Source organism: Plasmopara halstedii (assembly GCF_900000015.1).
Source record: "Plasmopara halstedii genome assembly, contig: Scaffold_113, whole genome shotgun sequence".
NCBI lineage: Eukaryota > Oomycota > Peronosporomycetes > Peronosporales > Peronosporaceae > Plasmopara > Plasmopara halstedii.
In genome coordinates this window covers 54,934-73,077 of record NW_020187034.1, presented here as the reverse complement: position 1 = coordinate 73,077, position 18,144 = coordinate 54,934, and the positions used below count along the sequence as shown (strand labels likewise).

Genomic DNA, 18,144 nt, shown 5'->3' with positions numbered 1-18,144 from the left:
GTATACTCTTGGAAGTCAAGCTTCCTCTGTGCAAGGTGCCGTGTGACCCGTCACAGCTACTCTCACCTTATATTTGGTCGGCCGCTGCGCCCCGGTCCCTATAAGAAATTTCCTCGAAAAGTGTTTGCATAGTCCTGCAAGATAGTGAAATCGCGAACAAGTACGACCGGTACGGGAGAAGGAGCTATACTTAGTGTCGGTCATATCGAGACTAGCCTTTCAGAGCGCTTGCAAAGCACTGAGTACGAAAACAAGCAACGGCTTTTTTCAGCGATCTTAAAAATCCTACTTGCTTTGTATCGAAAAAGTATTGCGATACTATCAACAGCTGGTTACAGACAGTAAGTCACTCACTTCGACGAGTACCCCGAGCGGAATGCTATACGAGTAGCTAGTAAGGCCACAGGGACTGTCAATCTACTCGCGACGTTCAAGCGCCTGGTGACACAGCTGTTCAGGCCACAGCATAGTTACGCGCAAACTTGATTGACCATATTGTCGCTCATAGCTGGCGGAACGTTTGCGAGTAATGTTCATAGATGTGCAAACAAAATATTAATTAAGACAATGAAGTAGAATTCATTGGTGCCGATATATTCTATTTCTAAATTGCTTCATTAAGAAGCATTGCCTGGAAGAAGCTGCCGCAAATAACAGGTCATGGTAAATTGGCCAATGTTTCTGGCTTAAAGAAGTTTTGTTAAGTACCTTTGCCTTGTCAGCTACTTGAAAAACAATAAGCAAACTATGCTGATATAGCATGACCTCTCAGCAATCGTCTTAAAACAAATGCCACATTCAGCAAAAGAGACGGCCTCTAAGGGGATAAAAAAATTGAAGCGTGTCAAGATTTCAACTCTTTTAGTTACAGATCGACTTTTCCATGTCGTCTATAACACTTCAGCATTTCCGAAAAATTGTGCTTTATCAAAGTTGATGCGAACGGGGATAAGTTCTTCTCGTCGTCACCATATTAGCCAAGGGGAATTGAAAAGATGGTCATGATTTCTCGCCAGATATACCTTCACGACAATGCTGAAACCGGATCGGCTCAATGCTTTTGTGGGTGCGCTTTTGCGTCTCCGTGATTACGAGCTATTGTTAACCAGGATTTGACATCGCGCATTGATGAGGTGATGTGTGTAGCATACGGATCATATGCGGCATGTACTGCGATGACGAAAGCTTTGAAGAAGGTTTTGAGCCCTGTCTTCGATTTATTCTCTTTCTTAGACCTTTACAAACCTAAGCGTGTGATGGAACCTCATGACGAGTACCTCAAGTACAGAATACTGTTACGAAGCACACGGTGACCCCTTAAGTATCCACTTTAGAAGAGGAACATCGGTCAGCGCTACATACAAATGGCTCGACGTATATAAGTGGGTGCTCGCACGTCCAAATTGTCAAATCCTCATGCACAAGTCGGAACCATAGGCCAGTCAATCGTTGGCTGATCCCATCCAAATGCGATCCTTTCGTAAAAATAGTTTATGGTTACACGCGCATCCCGTCATAGTGGTATCGTGGTCTTCAACGACCAAGAAAACTCACTTTGTTCCTTCAGCGACACCATTTCCTGTAAGGCTGCAGGCAAGTTATTGCTCGATGATTTTTCCGGCCAATCATGGCTTGCCAATGACCAATGTTTTAAAACAACATTCGCAAACGAATCGAATTGTGAAGGGCATCTTTCGTAGAACTCGATGCTGGAGAAAACTGCCAATTTGCGTTGAATAACGTGGCACGTGTCGTTGCAAGCTCTTCGTAGCTCTTACTAAATGGTCTGGTTAGCCTCTAGGCTTCTTTGCCACCGTCATAAAGTGGCTCTGATATCGGGGTATAATCTGTCGGTACAATTAGACTCGCCGATATCAGCCCGACGAGACTAGCAAAATCATAGATTCATGCCATTGTCGTACGGTTGGGGTCTCTTGACGCTGTGGCTGAGAGCCACTGTCTTTAAAAGCAACACGCCAATGCCGAATCCAGGCGAAAACACATTCATATATAGTGAGGTAAGAGGGTCTATAAGAGTAAGTTTGCTACATAGAGCAATAAGCAGTCAGCCAATGCCGAATCCAGTCAAAAATCACATTCATATATAGTGAGGTAAGAGTAAGTTTGCTACATAGAGCAGTAAGCAGTCAGACCTTAAAGGTCTTGAGCTATGCTTAAAAGGTCCAATGAAGCTACGAGCTTATTTCTAGCTCTACGAAGGCGTCTCGGAGCCGAATCACGACTTGCAATTGCGATCTGTTCGGGTATTCAGCGTTATACGTATTAGAAACAGATCCTCTGCTATGCCATGAAGCTGAGCATCTCTCTGTTCTCGCGAAGCAACACTACCTTACAGCTACTGGAAGTGATTTTTTTTTTTTTTATTTTAACCACAAAGTGTGGTGTTATTTTCAGAGAGCGGACCAAAATCTGACCAGTCTCCGTTTCGGTTGCACGCAAAAAATTGTCAAAGAGATTCGACGTGTTTCTTTAACTTGCAGCGCCTTAGAAAGAAAAGTCGTCTTTCAGCGGTACTCTTAAATCCCAATGAGCAAGACATGGCCCCCCATCATGTAGAACGGATAGTGGACCGCAGTATACAGAGAAGTAATATGGGCTTATCACTAAGAGAAGTGATGAGAATTCACATTGGCAATATTGCGTTGGCGATAATGACACGTTCACTTGACATACCCTATCCAAGAGAAGAGACAGGATCGCTTAGCACAACACATTATCAACTATCAAGTGGGGACCACCTTTATTGCAAATTTGAGACGTGGTCGGTGTTTATAAGAGCAGCTCACGAAGATCACGAGGGATATTGACAGCAAGAAACCGTTCCTGTTGTGCTCAATACTTTGCACAGTCGATCAGAAATCGATGCTCTGGTCGGGCAAGTAAGTTTGCAAGGCCATGTAACTGGTGAGGCGATGGGGTTCCTCGTCGAATGCGCAAACTGCGTGTAAATTTTCTGGATCTTTCACCTGCATCTAGCACCCGAAGATTAGTCTTCAAGAAGGATACAGCTATGCCCGGCAGCTGATGCTACTGGGAGCAGTAGATTTCTTCCTAAAGAGTGATGACTGAAGAAGTCAGAATGCGTTCGCAAAGCGACTTCTGACCGCCCAGTTTGCTTTTAGTATAGCAAACGAAAGCCCTGCCTTGCCACCTCGTGAAAAAATAGATGGACAGAATATATACAAACGAGGTAATCGAGTTTGCAAACGTTGCTATGACTGTTGCACTTGCGGGCGATCAAGTTTGGATCAGTGAACCAGTACGAGCTCAGTACTAACCAGCTAGATTTTGTCGTGAGCTCTGAGGCAGAACGTCATATCACTCACCGCCTCAAGAAACGGGAACGCAGTCCGCAAGTTGAGGTTGTCTCATCCTCGGCGAGCGCCGCTGAAAAGGTCTCTTGATGGGAGTAATTGTTTAAACTGAACGTGGGAGATGCACTTGTCCCTCAGACTTTAAAACAATTTTAAATATAATCTCAGAATAGCTTTATGAAGTAACATAAATGGCAACCTTCATCTTTTTGGAATTCGATAATAATACTTACCCGTACCAAAATCTATCAATATTAGTGTGAGGTTTTCGGCTGCAAAAACCGCATCTCTCTCCTCAAAAACATTCAGTCATCAGAACACGTTTCGGAGTGCTCTCAATGAGGATAAGGATCGTAAGAGAAAGCACAGTAATGTGCAAGTGATAGGTGTTAGATTTGAAATGCAGTGGGTGCTCGTTCAACGCAATATTGTAAGAAAATAAACGTGCAATCCAATAAGAACCTCATCTTGGCGAGGAGGGTACGTGTCGTAGAATGTTGAAGATACAGATACAGGAAGGAGGAGCTCATTACACGTGAAATGTTAGGCTCAACGATGTGCAGTGCGTTTAGATTTATTATTGAGCGTAGTACAACAAATATATTTTGCATCAATTTAAGTTGGCACTGACCTTGAATATATGTCACTCGTGAGATAAAATTACACTGAATATAACTTAGTTTCTTGTGTGGCTCTCGGTTTCTCCTCTGGGGAGTTTCAAGAGCCCATTATGTGCGATATTAACGCGAACGTTTTCAGTCAAAGCTTCCTCTGCGGATGGTGCGCGGCGAACCGTTGCAAAAGGGAATATAGTACCTGTTTACTACGAATCATGCTGTTGCATATATAAACAAAGGCACGTGTGGATGTTCTATGCTTTCAAAGCATTCTATAAAGCATAGCGAGGAAACAACCCTTCCTTCGAAGCATCGATGACTCTTGTTAGCGCTACTAAAATTGCTGATAATAAACCCACTATAAGCATTGACAGCCCAAAATTTCAGTCTTTGATTTCCTTTAGACCGAGTTGGAAGTCAAAAAGTGCAGTATATACAGAAGATTATATGAGTGAAGACTACAATACACCCAGAGACATATCTCGGTCCCGAACAGGCACTGAAGAATGACGTCATAGCCAGGACCGATCGATTTCACACTTGCGAATGGTCGCTTTAGCAAGCGCAAGATGTTATGAAATTTCTGATGATATCAACCTGGATATTGATAGTTTGTGTAGCGGTATCTACACAGCACCTTGCTTGGGGAAGCGACGAATGTTCGACAGATTTCTGGTGAATAACCGTTTACGGTATGATTTTACGGGGCCTTTGCTTAAGGATGTAGATAAAAGAATGAATATATTTTGCAATTAAAACTTAGTGTATCACACTATAACATCTGGTGCATGTATGAAAATAGCTCATGTTCTATCACCGGAAGGACATCCAAGAGTCAGTGATTACGATGAGCCACTTTGCCAATGTTATTCCAAAAATGAGTGCAAAACCTTAAACTACTGTATGGCTACAGCATCTGACATGACTGCTCCATACGCCAGTGCACTTCATATCACGGGTGCATCTCTACACCCTCCCGTCTCTTATAAACGAACATCCAATCTTTGTTGATATTTTTTTTGAGTTGATGTGTATAATCACATCTGCTAGCTGTGGCACTTGAGTGAACACAATCTCAAATAGCGTAGCGCTATCAATCGTACATAGATAATCATGGCAAGGGTCACGACTAACCAAACCAAGGTGCTCTTTGTAGGTGGTGCGCCACCACACCAGCCTTGTAGAATTCAGGATAACCCAAAAACTCAAGTCAACTACCAGCACGCTACTCGCAGCACACCACCAGTCAGTCGTGCGTAGCGAGCCAAATGTGGTATTCAACAATAAGAAGCATCCAACACTTACCAATGCTTTACGAACCACACCAGACAATGGAGAAAATTCTGCTTCCTCCCTTACATTCACTGACAAGCCTGATGCCATCAATCAATTACGTCATGTACGAATGGCTTCTTTAAAGAGGGTAACACACCAACCTCAGCTAAATTATTAGGGTCGGATCTTAGTTTTAGGCTTCGTTGCCCATATGACAAGGGATCCCGAGCGGCCAAGAGAATTTGAAGTTCAAGGTGCACTAGCCATCAAAGTGTTTGTTGCAAAATGTGGTAGGTAGTGTCCAACGTCAATTTTCCTCTGGTAACGTAAGCAATTAGAAGGAAGCGGCTTCGCACTCGAGGCGCTCGCCATCTAAAGTACGCTTTTTGCTGCAGAATATACTGATCAATGCGGGGATTTATGGAGCAAGAGAAAGATCAAGCTATTCATCAACATAAATCACGGCGCATTCTGCACTGAAGCAATGTGCGACTTCTCTGTGTGGGGAAATAACTTGTCCCGAGACCTATTTATCACCCGTCTACAGGCGATGATGCGCACAATTTCTATGAGAATATTTTTCTTTGATTAAACAGGTGGTTTGGGGAATCTCCAGCGGAACTTCCGTAGCTCTTTGTTTAGAGGAAGCTTAGCTACGGTCACCGACCTCACGTTCTAAGCTAGAACCAGTATGAGTGTAGCGGATCGCAATTCGCAAGCTCCAATAGTACCCAAGACCTTAACCCAAGGCGAATACACTCTTTTGTTCAAGATCCAAACTGAATTTTTTGTTTTATGTGCGGCAAAGCCGCCTATATCTATATATATAGCTTTTTCTGACTAAATACTAAAACCTAATTAATATGCATAATCCCGCCACCTTGATAAGGTGTAGCCACACCATTGTGCGGTCACGCCATCTTGTGTGACCAACCCCCTTTATACCAGGGTACGTGTAATCCCATTAAAGAATCCCTAAAGAAATTCCTCAGAACCTCACCCGTCTGAGCCTTATTTTGGGAGTGTGACCCAAATAAATCCGAATACAACACGCCTTAAAACATCGATGATTTTTAGCAGATCATAAGCCATGGTTGGACCTCAAGGTCTCCCACCTCATTACATTAAACGACAGATTTAATCAGATGTCAGAGCGGGAACATAAAGCTTAAACAAGACTACAACGAGCGCAAATATGGGATTATACTTTTAAAATTTGCCCTTGAATTGCGGTTTAAAGCCCCATACTACTTTCAAAGATGCCATTCGTTTCGTTCGCTGAGCCTAAGAAGCACCCTGGGGTCGGTCATATGACTGCCACGAGCTCTGAAGTTCAGCGTGACCACCACTTTACGAGCTGCTGCACTTGCCGTGCAACCTCTTCTCTTGTTCAGTGAATATCATCACTGTAATCGAAGAGAATGGAGGTGGCCTCTTCCATATTCGTAAAGTTGTCGAATTATGACGCATCATCTGGTCTTCGAGTAAATCATTCGCGGAAAGAGTCTCGCCTCTTCCAAGGTAAAATTTATGCCATGAAAAATATTTCTTAAAATCGGGTTTTTGGCTGGCTGCCAACATTGCGGAAGCTTCGGGCTTTCAAGCTCCTTGTGCGCGAGGCTGCTTCTTAAGACTAGGAAGCCAAGACGTTCATGATTGCATTGATTGACACGATCCGGCCTGTCACGCCAGAGGGTATACGTTGTTGAACTCAACTTAAACGAACCGGAACACGCGCTCGTATGGGCACGCGAACACCCATACAAATATACGTAAAGCCGCCGTTCCCCATCGCAGTCGTACAAATACAATCTTACAAATATGTACGATATTTGTACGATTGCGATGGGAACGGCAGTTATATGGCCATATACAACTCGCTCCATTATTCGAAAGCCCAGGCTAATCTTTACCCACCCTGATATAGTACCTCACGGTTCTAATCCCTCCTGCTTCGAAGGAATTTCATGCGCTTGTCATGGTCGCCAGTCTATGTGCTGAATCGAAGGGCCAATGAATTCTAAGATGACGCACGGCAAATTTTGGATGGGTCGCCATTGACTTTTGTGAGGCAGGGTTATAGTCGGGGAGTGCTAACAAACCAAGAGTTCTATGTGGGTTTGCGCTCTGAAATTTTAGGACCGTGAAAGTTTCAATGATGCATGTATTCCATTTTATGCTTTCGAACAAACTAATCTTATCTCAAGGTATTTCGAGATTTAAAGAGGATTGAAAGCAGGACTCTTTTCATACGACCGCTTTTGTCGTTAATACGTTTTTTCCTTGGCCAGCATCAGTGCATTGCGGGTTTGGATGATCGCATTCAGACTGCAATCGACATAGTCGCAGATGAATCCGCATGAAAAACGATCTTACATCCACGTTCTTAGATGACATCGCCCCCCAAGCCTCTCCTAGTCACTACCCTTGACTGTCTAAACCCGTTCACGTGATATTGACCTCGTAGATGCGAGCCACATTATTGAGTGCGAAACTCAGCTAATGGTTTATGCACTGTTCAAGTTCATGGCCCCACTGTGTGTAAATAGCGCAGTGTGCATTTCTTAGACCTCACGATTGCCAGACCTGGTCTGACCATTCAGCTGTTGTAAAAAATGATGTGAACATAAACAACATGTTACCGCAAGACGGAATAGCGTTTTCTAGAACGAAGTGGTGGTTCCCGGGCCTCGATCTAAAACAATGCTTTCCGGCAAAGCATGATGCCGGAGCATATAGTCCTACTGTAATTACCCTCGTAACCACGGTGGGATCTGGAATGAGGAGTTCAATCTGTGCAATTGGCATACAAATATTTGTATGTACTTGTTCTTGACTGGCAAGCCATACTCAGCCCGTTTGAACGTACAGGCTCTCCAATCTCCTCCAAAAACATGCGTTTGCACCAAAATACTTGCTAAATCTAGCCATACATCGGCATGCAAAAGTCGCCACGTGCCGATTGCCTTTCCGACACACCCTCCCCATCAAAACCGGTTTAAACTTCACACAAAAGTAGCCGTTAATGAGACCATACTGTTCTTTTGGTAAGGGCCATTGACTTGTGACGCAACCTTTGATCCGAACATCAAGTCAATACGATGTCACATTGCCTGATCTAGGGCAACATGTTTGTTCAATTAATTTATGTATTATTTAGAACAGGCGTTCACTCCACGCATTGAGTACTCTATGAGTGTCCTCTACATGGGGTTTGCCATGCATTCTGCATTAAAGAAAATTGATGGCTTGCGTGAACGAAAGCACAGAGGCTCGATTCGTGCGCTCCCATCAGAAGCGGAGCTAAGAGCCTATAGATGTCGAATTAATGCAACTATGATTAATACTAAATAAATCCGTCTTACTATTTCTTACAATTATAGAACATAACTGGCATAAGTCCGTTAAAGTCTCACACCTTGGAAGATGGCGATACGAAGTCGTCTCAAAAAGAAATGGAATGATATTCAAGTCGGTCGTCAAGGTTCTTATTCAATCGAACGACTCGAAAGCTTTAATGCATACTGCGACACTACTTCTCGTACTCGTGTCATTCTGGTATGCTTGCTCGCTCCGATACCTTCCCTAGCAATTGCGATCTTGTTGGAGTGCCTTCCTCTTTGCCATCCATCCGAAGGATGGAGAGCTAATTGGATGTTTTGGATTCGTCAGGCGTTAGCAGCGTTAACGACGGCATTTGTAGGCGTTCTCAGTTTCTCGACATTTGTTCCGGTTTTGAACTTGTCACTTGTTAAGATTTTGACCATTCCTTCATTACTTTCGGTGATGTACATAACCACCATGCTGGTAGCCTCTAGCAAGATCGGATTCCCTTTACCATTTACTGAACAACTTGGAAACATGGTGGTTGCAGCCTATATATTGATAGTTCTAGTGCTCGTGTTGGGCAAGTCATCATTCACAAAGGAATCTACTTGTCGTCGATACGTTCTACGATTTCAGCGATACCAGTACACGTACTTTGCGTTTACTACAATATATCCCTTTTGCAAAGCACTTCACGATTCACTTGATCCAACGTATCGAAAATTGATCGTGTTGATACTTCCGATATGGAAAATTGGGGCGGAATATATTGTAATAAGTGCTACACGTGAATTAGAAGACATCATTCCACAAACGTTAAGTTTTACTGTGGATCTATACAGCTCACTATTCATGTCTGTTTGTATGTCAAGTGCTGGGTCTTTGCTTTTCTCTATATCTTTCATTGTTGCTGACATAGGACTAACGTTATTGGAATTCCGTGAACTACGAGTGAATGCATTTATTGTTGTGCAATTACTCAATCAACAAGTTATATCACAAGATTCGTTACAATCTGCATTCTCGACTGGATCACCAGATTTACTCGCAATGATTCTTGCAGTAACACGAGATCCTTACGCTTATAATATAATTTCAATGACGGGTGTGCGATTGCATGCATGTCTTCCACATCCACTCCCAGAAGACCGTTCAAAGCAACTTCAGATTCTCGCAGCATCAGGAATATATTGTCAAAATATTACGATCAAAACACGATCTAGTTACCGAATTTCCCACTTTTTTTCAAAATCTTCTGTTCAACCGATTGAACATAACGTTGTGAATGTTTCAACGAGACAACAGATACATGAACCTGCTCAGTGTCTTAAAGTCTCGAAAGCAAAGAATGACAGAAGATCGGAAGATTTTGTTTTGCAAGGACTTCAGTTTTTATTTCATCGTGAATATTTAGCACTAGTGGAATACATTGAATGTGTTGTTCCTATTATTTATGTTATTTACAAGTCAATACTTGAAATGCTTCCAAATGTCGTTTACTATCCTGGTGGTCCTGGCAAATGGGGTACATTTGCTAGATCAAACGTTTTGGTATTTGCTCTTTTGGAAATTGGGTCGTTTCTCTTTTTACATCAATGGATACAACGCAAATTTAAAGTCTCTCCTATCTACCAGGTCGCTTTCGTCCTTGAAAAGATGGTGTGGCAGGTCCAATCGATGTTGCTTCTTTCGAGTTTTCTTCTATCGTACGAGCTCGCTCATCACGGTATGTTTATATCTATGTTACCCTTGCATAAATTGAGTTTGACAAAATATGAGTTGATTTTACTTTCCGATTTGATTGGATTCGATAGAAAATTTGCCTTTATGGTCTGATCTAAATATTATCGTAATGTACAAAATCTGGATTGTAGTAACGAATTTGAAAGCTTATATCATTTTTTTGATCGGGTCTGATTTGTATAGTCTAAATAATACTCGTATTTGTATAAAACAATGAATTTGGATATCAAATTGTCAAAAGACTTCATATTTCTGAAGATGGATAAGCATCGAAGTCGTCAAAATCGTGATGCTCGAGTGGAAATTCGAGAAGTAACTTTGTTTGAAGTTGTCCACTTAGACCATCTACTCCAGCTGATTCTTTCTTTCCTTTACCTCTTCGGCGAAATCGATTTCGTGATTTTGAGCTCTTTGGTAGTTTGAGTCGTTGTCCTAATTTACGACATTCACAGACTCCATTTTTCAATTGTGTTTGATCGAATTGAGAATTATCGCTGCGAAATCGAGTTGATTCCGAATCGAAATTTGTAGAGTCTGAGTGATACTTGATGTGATGTGATGGGTGAGTATTTGAGCTCATTACTGTCGTGCTCTCGACGTCAAGCTTGGTTTTGTATTCTTGAGTGCAGATTTCAACAAGTGGTTGACAAAGATGAATATTTTCATCATCGAAATAGTATATTTTGTCTGAGGCTTCAAATGGATAGGTGTGTTTGCAATGGTGCAGCAGACCAGAATCCATCAGGGCGTTGCCTAAACGCACTGCTTCACTTGTTGTATTGACATACTGAAGTTGACGCATATGATGAATAGCTTCTTCTCCTGAAAACCCTCGCAAAGTAGGCAGTGGGGCACTTGGAGCGTCAACAGGTTTTGTTAAACTTAACGCGTCTTCTAGCTCGTCAGTCAATTCGAGTGCAAAAGCTGCACTTAGTTCTTCTTGTATACTTTCAAGTGTTTTCACTATCTTATGAGCTGTTGGACGGAGTTGTGGATCATGCTGCCAAGCGCTTTCAATCACTGCACGAAGAGAAGAATGAATGCCACGATCAAGCTCAGGACGTTGGCCTTCAAGCACAAGATCGAACACGCGAAAATGATTGTTGTTCGTACCTGGGAACTTTTCCCGTCCAGGGTAAAATACGTCCCACATTGTAATTGCTAATGAAAAAACATCTGCAGCTTCGCCATAAGCTGCAAGACCAGCCCGTCCATTGATAACTTCAGGAGCCATGTAGTCAACAGTACCCTTGACTGTCATAAGCATTGTATTCACGTGGGTATTGCCCTCGTTTGCGACTGCCTTTATGTTTCGAATCGAATCAAATTCATTTGTCATGACTGAGCCATTATGTTTTCGAACATTGGCAGCTCCAATCATATCAATCTCATAAGTAGCACACTCTGGTGAGAATTTTGCATTCGAGTCTTCGCTTGCTAGAATGGCAACAGTAGAAGCTTTATCGCCATAATATCCACTCATACTACTTCGATGTGTCGCATTAAAAGCTTTCACGGGCTCATTGCTAACGACCTGAGCGCGAGGAAGTGATCGAGACTCACCAAAATCAGTAAGTTTGACAGTGTTATTTGCATCAACAAGAAAGTTGGTTGGCTTGATGTCTCGATGTAGAAATGGTGGACGAAAGCTATGAAGATATGCCACTGCTCGCGCTGCATCCAGCATGTAGGCAATATTAAGTAACAACTGCTGGCGATTTTGACAGTTTTTACTCATTGTAGAGCATTGTCTTGCTGCAGCTATTGTGACATCCTCTAGATTTCCGATACATAGCTCGCTGACTAAACAAATTGATGGTGGACAGACGCACATACCGTGAAAGGCAACAATGTTTGGATGATATAGTACACCACAAAGTGCTGCTTCTTGTGAGAAGGCAGCGACAGTATCTTCTGTGAATTCAGTTGGAGTATAAACTTTGATAGCAACATCCATTGAGGAACGTAAAACTCCCTTAAAAACAACTGAGCTTGCTCCGATACCGATACGATGTTGTAGCTCCAAATAGGCAAAATCAATGATAAATTTACGGTGCATTTCGATTAGAATGTGCAGGCCCTTGGACGAAACTCGTTCCGGCATGCCATGATTTTGACAAAACAATCGTTGTAATGCGACAGCACGTTGGCCCATACCACGCCAATACTCTGTATCTGCTCGCAAGACTCGCCAAATAACCAACGGACAAAAGGATCCACAGATTAGATCAGAGTACGTAAGATAAAAGCCTGCCTCCTTGTGACCTTGTCGAAAACATTCAACGTACGCGAACAAAAGTATATAGTAAATATACACAAATACACAGTACTCACGCAATGTACGTTTACTTGCTCGAGCTGGTGGATGGATGAGCACATATGTGTAAAGCAGTAAAAGTAGTCCACGTGCCACTATTAATGGTCTCCGATAATCGCAAGTTGGAAAGTATGTCGTAATGATATAGATGAATGGAATCGTGTAGGTTGATAAAAACAACGTGATCAATAACGTACGTCGTAACGCAGGACCCGAGACGCTTTTTTGAAACATAAACACAATCACGCTAAGACAAACAAATTGTCGACCAGAGTAGAACACTTCGGTTGCAAGCCTGGAAACTTTGTAAGAATAAAGTTTCGTAGCCAACGCTGAGGCAAAGAAAATTGAGTAGATTCCAGTCGAAAGTCCAAGTACCCAAAGCAACGGCTCAAATGCAGGTAAAATGATTTTTCGAGCTGCTGTGGCGTCACCTCGAAGAGCTGTATTTCGGTTTAATCGCAGATAGATTACAAGGGTGATGCAGAGTAAGCACATGATACTATATCCTAGTAGTAGAAAGAGCTGCAATGTACGTAAACGAGACAATAGATAGGCTTGTTCGGACTCAAATTCATCTGAAGTGGAAGTTGGCGTGACCACAGCAGTGGAGTTGACAGAGAGAAAATCATTGCTTCCTTGAGACGACATGTTGAAATCGAGAATATTTTCTTGTTTCTTGCTGAAGGTGACAGTAAGTCCTTGAAACAATTGATATGAGCTGGTATTTACACTGCTCTATACTTGTGGTGTTCTGAAAAGTTTTTCGAAAGTGTAGAATGCATTTAAATGATGTGAAAGCTTTTTGCTTTGTCGAAATGACTAGTCAATCCATGACGTTTGGGGCTTTGAAGAGCTGTAAACATTTTATCTATAAACCAACTTTCCACAAATTGCTTCGTCACGTCATGGGGTCAGATCGATGAACTTAATTACAGCACGTTGCTGACCTCTAGTGTCGATCTTTACTTTTTTCGAAAATTCTTTTTAACAACTTGTCGAAATGTATATCATGCTAAAATGCAGAGACCAGAATAATGTGAAATCTCACTTGATTCTACTTGGACACGTACAATAGCCAGCTGAATGCTCTTTCAATGTCAAAAGAAAAAATACTGATGCTTTCGTGCAAGGAGAATTCAAATAGCGTATGAGACACGATTCATGGCGAAGGAAATCTTTTTAAAATTATGTTATTTACATACGCGGCGATAAAGAAGTGCAGTACAAACATGTAATCAAGCGGATGCTGCAATGAATCTGTGGTTAATATTGTACCAGCTGGCCAAACATCTCGTCATGTCAAACATTCTGGTCAGTCAAGTAGCTTCAGCGTTGCGACATGCCACGTGTGAAATTGATCCTGTGATTATTATGATATTTAGTATTTGTACGGAAGTCGATAAGTAAAAAACATCGATGTAGAAGTCTGCCGAATAAGTAACTCTGTGCGGGATTGGGGAGAGATATGGGCGATTTGAATATTAGTGCTGTCTCCACCAGCCGGTGACGATAATATAACTCATAAGTCGATAGGAAAGTAGGCAAACCACTTATTGAGAAGGAACAAGTAGTAAGAGCCAAGTTGAAGTCATATGTGCAAAGCTCAACTTCAATTCACTCATCCCTTTTTTGATTGGTTTAAATGTGACTTAGCCAATCACTTTTCGTTATCATAAAGTTGACCATTTGCCAATACGGGGCCAGAACCAGAAGCAGCAAAATCTTCATTTGAAGACGAGATAAGCCCACGAATTGATTCTTGTGAATTCACTCTAGAAGCATTAACAGTCTTAACTTGACTTTGTCGTTTTCAGCCACGCGCTAAAGGTTTGGTAAGTTGAAGTAAAACTTGGTTTTGAATCATATGTCTCCATCTGCCTATACGGTAGAAATATGAACCACCTGATTGATTGAGTCCTGTGATTTGTGATGAATTTTGATTAGAACGACGGTCCAAACATACAAACGGGAAGTGAAATATTAGGAAAGCAGAAGAAACTAGTGAGTCTGCTCTTTTTCTGCATGTACGCTTTTGAATGGCGGACGTGTCTTCGCTGGCTTAGCTGACTCCTTTCTCTGTTAATGTACTTGAAGCCGTCACTTCACAGTCGAATCTCTAGGAGCCACCAACTTCAATTGAGCTTCCTATCAAGCTCTTAAGAAGGACAACAATCTTCAGTTATCTCATTCAAGCGCAATTATCACTCCTTCAAGTACTTGCAACTATGTTGTCCATGATGAATAGCAACCGGTCTGTCAGCTCCGATGCTGGCAGCAAAACCAACCTTAGCAGCGGTAGCACCAATAAAGGAACATCCGTTGCACACGTAATCGCGACATTAGCTTCTAGCGAAAGTACCGACTCACAAGAGTTTGGCCATGTGACTCTACATCCCGCAGTCAAACCATCAAATAAAGAATTAACACGACATCACAAGCAAATCAGCAGCGCAGCTGACAAAGCTGGAACGGTGCACTCGTCGGTCTCTCGTGTCAGTGCGGCAAAAACAGCGCTAAAGGCTACAAAGAAGCGATCAACCAAGTCGAAGTGTCCCCCAGGATTACGTAGTGGCAAGTGGACGGTAGAGGAGGAAACTTTTACGAATATGATCATTCACTACTTCAAGCGCGGCCTTCTTGACGTGGAGGATGGCACATCACTTCGCTGGTATCTCGCCAAGCGTTTGAACTGCGAAGCGATGCGCGTAACGAAAAAACTTAAAGGCAACAGCTCCATTGGCAAACAAATTTTTCGCTCGATTGAAAATACACCTGCTAATCGTGAGGCATTTCGACGCGCTCAACAAGATCTGTGTGTCGTAGAAGCTAAATTTCTCGAGTCTCTCAGCGGCAGTGGAGTTGGTCCGGCTACGCAACATCATCCGCCTTCGTTGTTGCCGTCTTCACTTGCTGTGTCGCTCCGAGGTCGAAAAATCATGCCGAGCATTAAGTATAGCGAAGGTCAAGTACCTTTAGCTCCAATGCCGCAGCCCAAATCTGAAGATGCGAGACTGCTGATGCACTTCTTTTGTGAGGCACATGACACGGGTTCTGAAGATGAACCAGAAGATGAACCGCGAATGGCGGCTGGCAGCCTAGTCGTAGACTTGAGCGGAAAGTTAGGCAAGAAGCGACACCTGTCGTGTGTTTCCAGTGTGGATAAATCCGAGAGTGACACGTTACTAGAACAGATAGATGGTGTACAATCAACGAAGCGGCAGGTTGTTGAGACCGTCAATGGCACTGACTGAGCTGTGTACCGCATTGCAAAACTATTTAGGAAATTCTACGAGGGTCAAGTGAGCAACGCCACACTTTGACATCAAGATAAATAACATCGACGAAGGGGTTAGTATAGCGCATCTGACCGCAATAGTGTTTGTAGCAGCAGAAGACAAAAACAAAGGTAGACGTTAGACGCATTTAGTCTACCACATGTACATACTCGTTTCAAACAACAATACAAGGAAGCAACCAGACAATTTACGTGAAATGCTCCATAATCACAATGCTCTGCTTCGAATCATTGGTACGCATCACAGGGGGATTTGCAGCAAAAGCAAGAGCAGCTTTACTTTGAGCAGTAGTGGCGACCGCAAAGGACGTTGAAATATTAAATCCACGAGCAGATACCCAAGTGAGCAACCACTTAAGGTTTGTGAGTGCATATTTCAGCGCTTTCGTCCAGTCCTTGTGCTTGTTCTTCAAGAAAATGATAGAGTGCCCACCAATAGAGTGCTCTACGACCTTGTAAGGCAGTCGGATGGACGGATCTCGGGCCCGCACGAATGTCATAAGCTGGCTGAGACACGTTATCCAAGCGCCTAAGCCTAAGTTGAAATGAGACTCAGCGAAGTTTTGCTGATCTGAACCATGTCTAAAAACAATCGACATTTTCACAAAATTATCACAAGTTAATCGCTCATCAAACACTTGTTAGCATTACGTACAGGCAATATTCCATTCGGAGACTGCTTGTTCGAATGATTTTGGAGAAGCTACCCAGTGGTATAATCTTATAGCTAGAAATAATAGGATCTTGAGCAACACGCAATAATTTGTTAGCATTTTACGTACTCCGTAAATTCCAAGCCGACTAAATTTGCTAACGTTTGCAACAGTAACGCACACTCCCCAAACGCTGCATTGATTTCGTTCCATTCCAGCGTCAAAGATGCAGACTGACCCATTCGAAATCGATTGATTGTTCCGAATGCACCGTCATGACCAATAACAAACATGTCCGAAAGAATATTCAGATGCTTGGCCGACGTTACTTTCCGTTCCATTGCATCGATTTGAGCCATGCCTGCATCACGAATTTCCTGAAATATGGATTCTTGCAGTTGCAGCTGATTAAACTGGTCCCAAAGTCCTGCTTCCTCATAGATAAGGGCCTTTTCCACTTCGCCCATTGCTTCTAGCTGTTGTGCTAAAAGCTTGCGTTCACTCTCCATCAACTTCAGATTCTGCTGGAGCTCTGCCGATTCATTCTCATACTGACGTAGTTCACAAGCAAAGGCTCTGGTCAGTTTTTGAAAATACCAAATTATTTATGTTTGCTGCACGCACAAAGCGAATTTTGTCGTTCACCAGCTCGATTACATCGTCGTTTACACTTGTGCTCGTGGTATTGTGCAAGAATCCTGTGACACAGCGCTTTTCATAACGAGCACGCTCAGCCTGCCTATAAATCCAGGTAAGTCTACACGACAGATAGCAAAATACTAAGATCGTACCCGTCAATCATTGTGATCATACTATCCATACACTCCTTGCAAACTGGTGTCGTTATTGGCATTCCCGCACTATAGCCATCATAGTGCATATGAAATACGGTTGACATTGATTGCTTGTTAAAAACCGTACCAATGGGCTTGCTGTGTTGTAAGTAGACGGACTTGATGGCTTAAGTCCGCATATGTGGGTACAGCCACCATACTGTCTTCCATCTCTGTTTCCTCCTCATCACGACTAGCAAGATCTGCACGAGTCTTGAAGTACCTGTCCGATGCAGTAAAGCTATCTTTCATTCGCTGCTGCTGAAGTCGTTGCCGATGTTGTAATTTCTGCCTTCGTTGAACTTGCTGGCGTTGTTGCTCATATTGATACTGCTGCTGTAACGATAAATTGTAACGTGCACTGGCATATAAGTCTTCTCCAAATACTCCAGATTCGCCCATCTCTAGTGGTGCCATTGAATTAGTTGGCTGCTTCTGTAGCAATAACATGCTCTGGGAAGCGCTCGCAGTAGGAAGAAGTACATAGGATTCGCCTAAAACTGGATTGCAAATAGCAAAAAAAGCACCAAAGATGAAGATCAACACTAGAAGACTATACATAATAATACAAGCAAGCCAGTTGCTCTACCTGGTGCACTGAGAAACTCATTTTCAAGCGAACATCGGCACTGTTGACACCTCCGCATTGTGGTGTTGAAGAATGCGGAAACCTACTTTTCAGCATGACTACGCTTAAACGTAGGTACAACTTTTGGCGACGGTAAACTGATGAATTCCAGTTCAAT

At 42.7% G+C, this 18,144-nt stretch overlaps 6 protein-coding genes across 6 annotated transcripts; 3 read left to right on the top strand and 3 right to left on the bottom strand.

Annotated features, from left to right (window-relative positions):
- Positions 1-2,308: 2,308 nt before the first annotated feature.
- PHALS_00493 (uncharacterized protein) lies at positions 2,309-2,541 on the top strand (the record flags this gene model as incomplete). The annotated part of the gene is made up of 2 exons (XM_024716835.1): positions 2,309-2,365; positions 2,416-2,541. The coding sequence occupies 2 exons, from the start codon at positions 2,309-2,311 to the stop codon at positions 2,539-2,541; spliced, it is 183 nt and encodes a 60-aa protein (XP_024572538.1).
- A 3,946-nt stretch (positions 2,542-6,487) lies between these two features.
- On the bottom strand, positions 6,488-7,017 carry PHALS_15025 (uncharacterized protein). The gene has a single exon (XM_024716824.2). The coding sequence runs from the start codon at positions 6,806-6,808 to the stop codon at positions 6,578-6,580; it is 231 nt and encodes a 76-aa protein (XP_024572537.1). The 5' UTR covers positions 6,809-7,017; the 3' UTR covers positions 6,488-6,577.
- Positions 7,018-8,653: 1,636 nt separating this feature from the next.
- PHALS_00492 (uncharacterized protein) lies at positions 8,654-10,514 on the top strand (the record flags this gene model as incomplete). Its single annotated transcript, XM_024716813.1, has 2 exons — positions 8,654-10,280; positions 10,369-10,514. The coding sequence occupies 2 exons, from the start codon at positions 8,654-8,656 to the stop codon at positions 10,512-10,514; spliced, it is 1,773 nt and encodes a 590-aa protein (XP_024572536.1).
- Positions 10,515-10,541: 27 nt separating this feature from the next.
- On the bottom strand, positions 10,542-13,265 carry PHALS_00491 (tkl drk protein kinase; the record flags this gene model as incomplete). The annotated part of the gene is made up of 1 exon (XM_024716802.1): positions 10,542-13,265. The coding sequence occupies one exon, from the start codon at positions 13,263-13,265 to the stop codon at positions 10,542-10,544; it is 2,724 nt and encodes a 907-aa protein (XP_024572535.1).
- A 1,577-nt stretch (positions 13,266-14,842) lies between these two features.
- PHALS_00490 (uncharacterized protein) lies at positions 14,843-15,868 on the top strand (the record flags this gene model as incomplete). Its single annotated transcript, XM_024716791.1, has 1 exon — positions 14,843-15,868. The coding sequence occupies one exon, from the start codon at positions 14,843-14,845 to the stop codon at positions 15,866-15,868; it is 1,026 nt and encodes a 341-aa protein (XP_024572534.1).
- A 232-nt stretch (positions 15,869-16,100) lies between these two features.
- Positions 16,101-18,045, bottom strand: PHALS_00489 (hypothetical protein; the record flags this gene model as incomplete). The annotated part of the gene is made up of 7 exons (XM_024716780.1): positions 16,101-16,494; positions 16,568-16,639; positions 16,695-17,116; positions 17,190-17,304; positions 17,357-17,425; positions 17,487-17,898; positions 17,988-18,045. 7 exons carry the CDS (start codon positions 18,043-18,045, stop codon positions 16,101-16,103), a joined length of 1,542 nt encoding a protein of 513 aa, XP_024572533.1.
- Positions 18,046-18,144: the final 99 nt, after the last annotated feature.

Bases quoted from the DNA above. Each gene is read 5' to 3' on its own strand.
- PHALS_15025 (XM_024716824.2), bottom strand. From the start codon at position 6,808: ATGTTGGCAGCCAGCCAAAAACCCGATTTTAAGAAATATTTTTCATGG.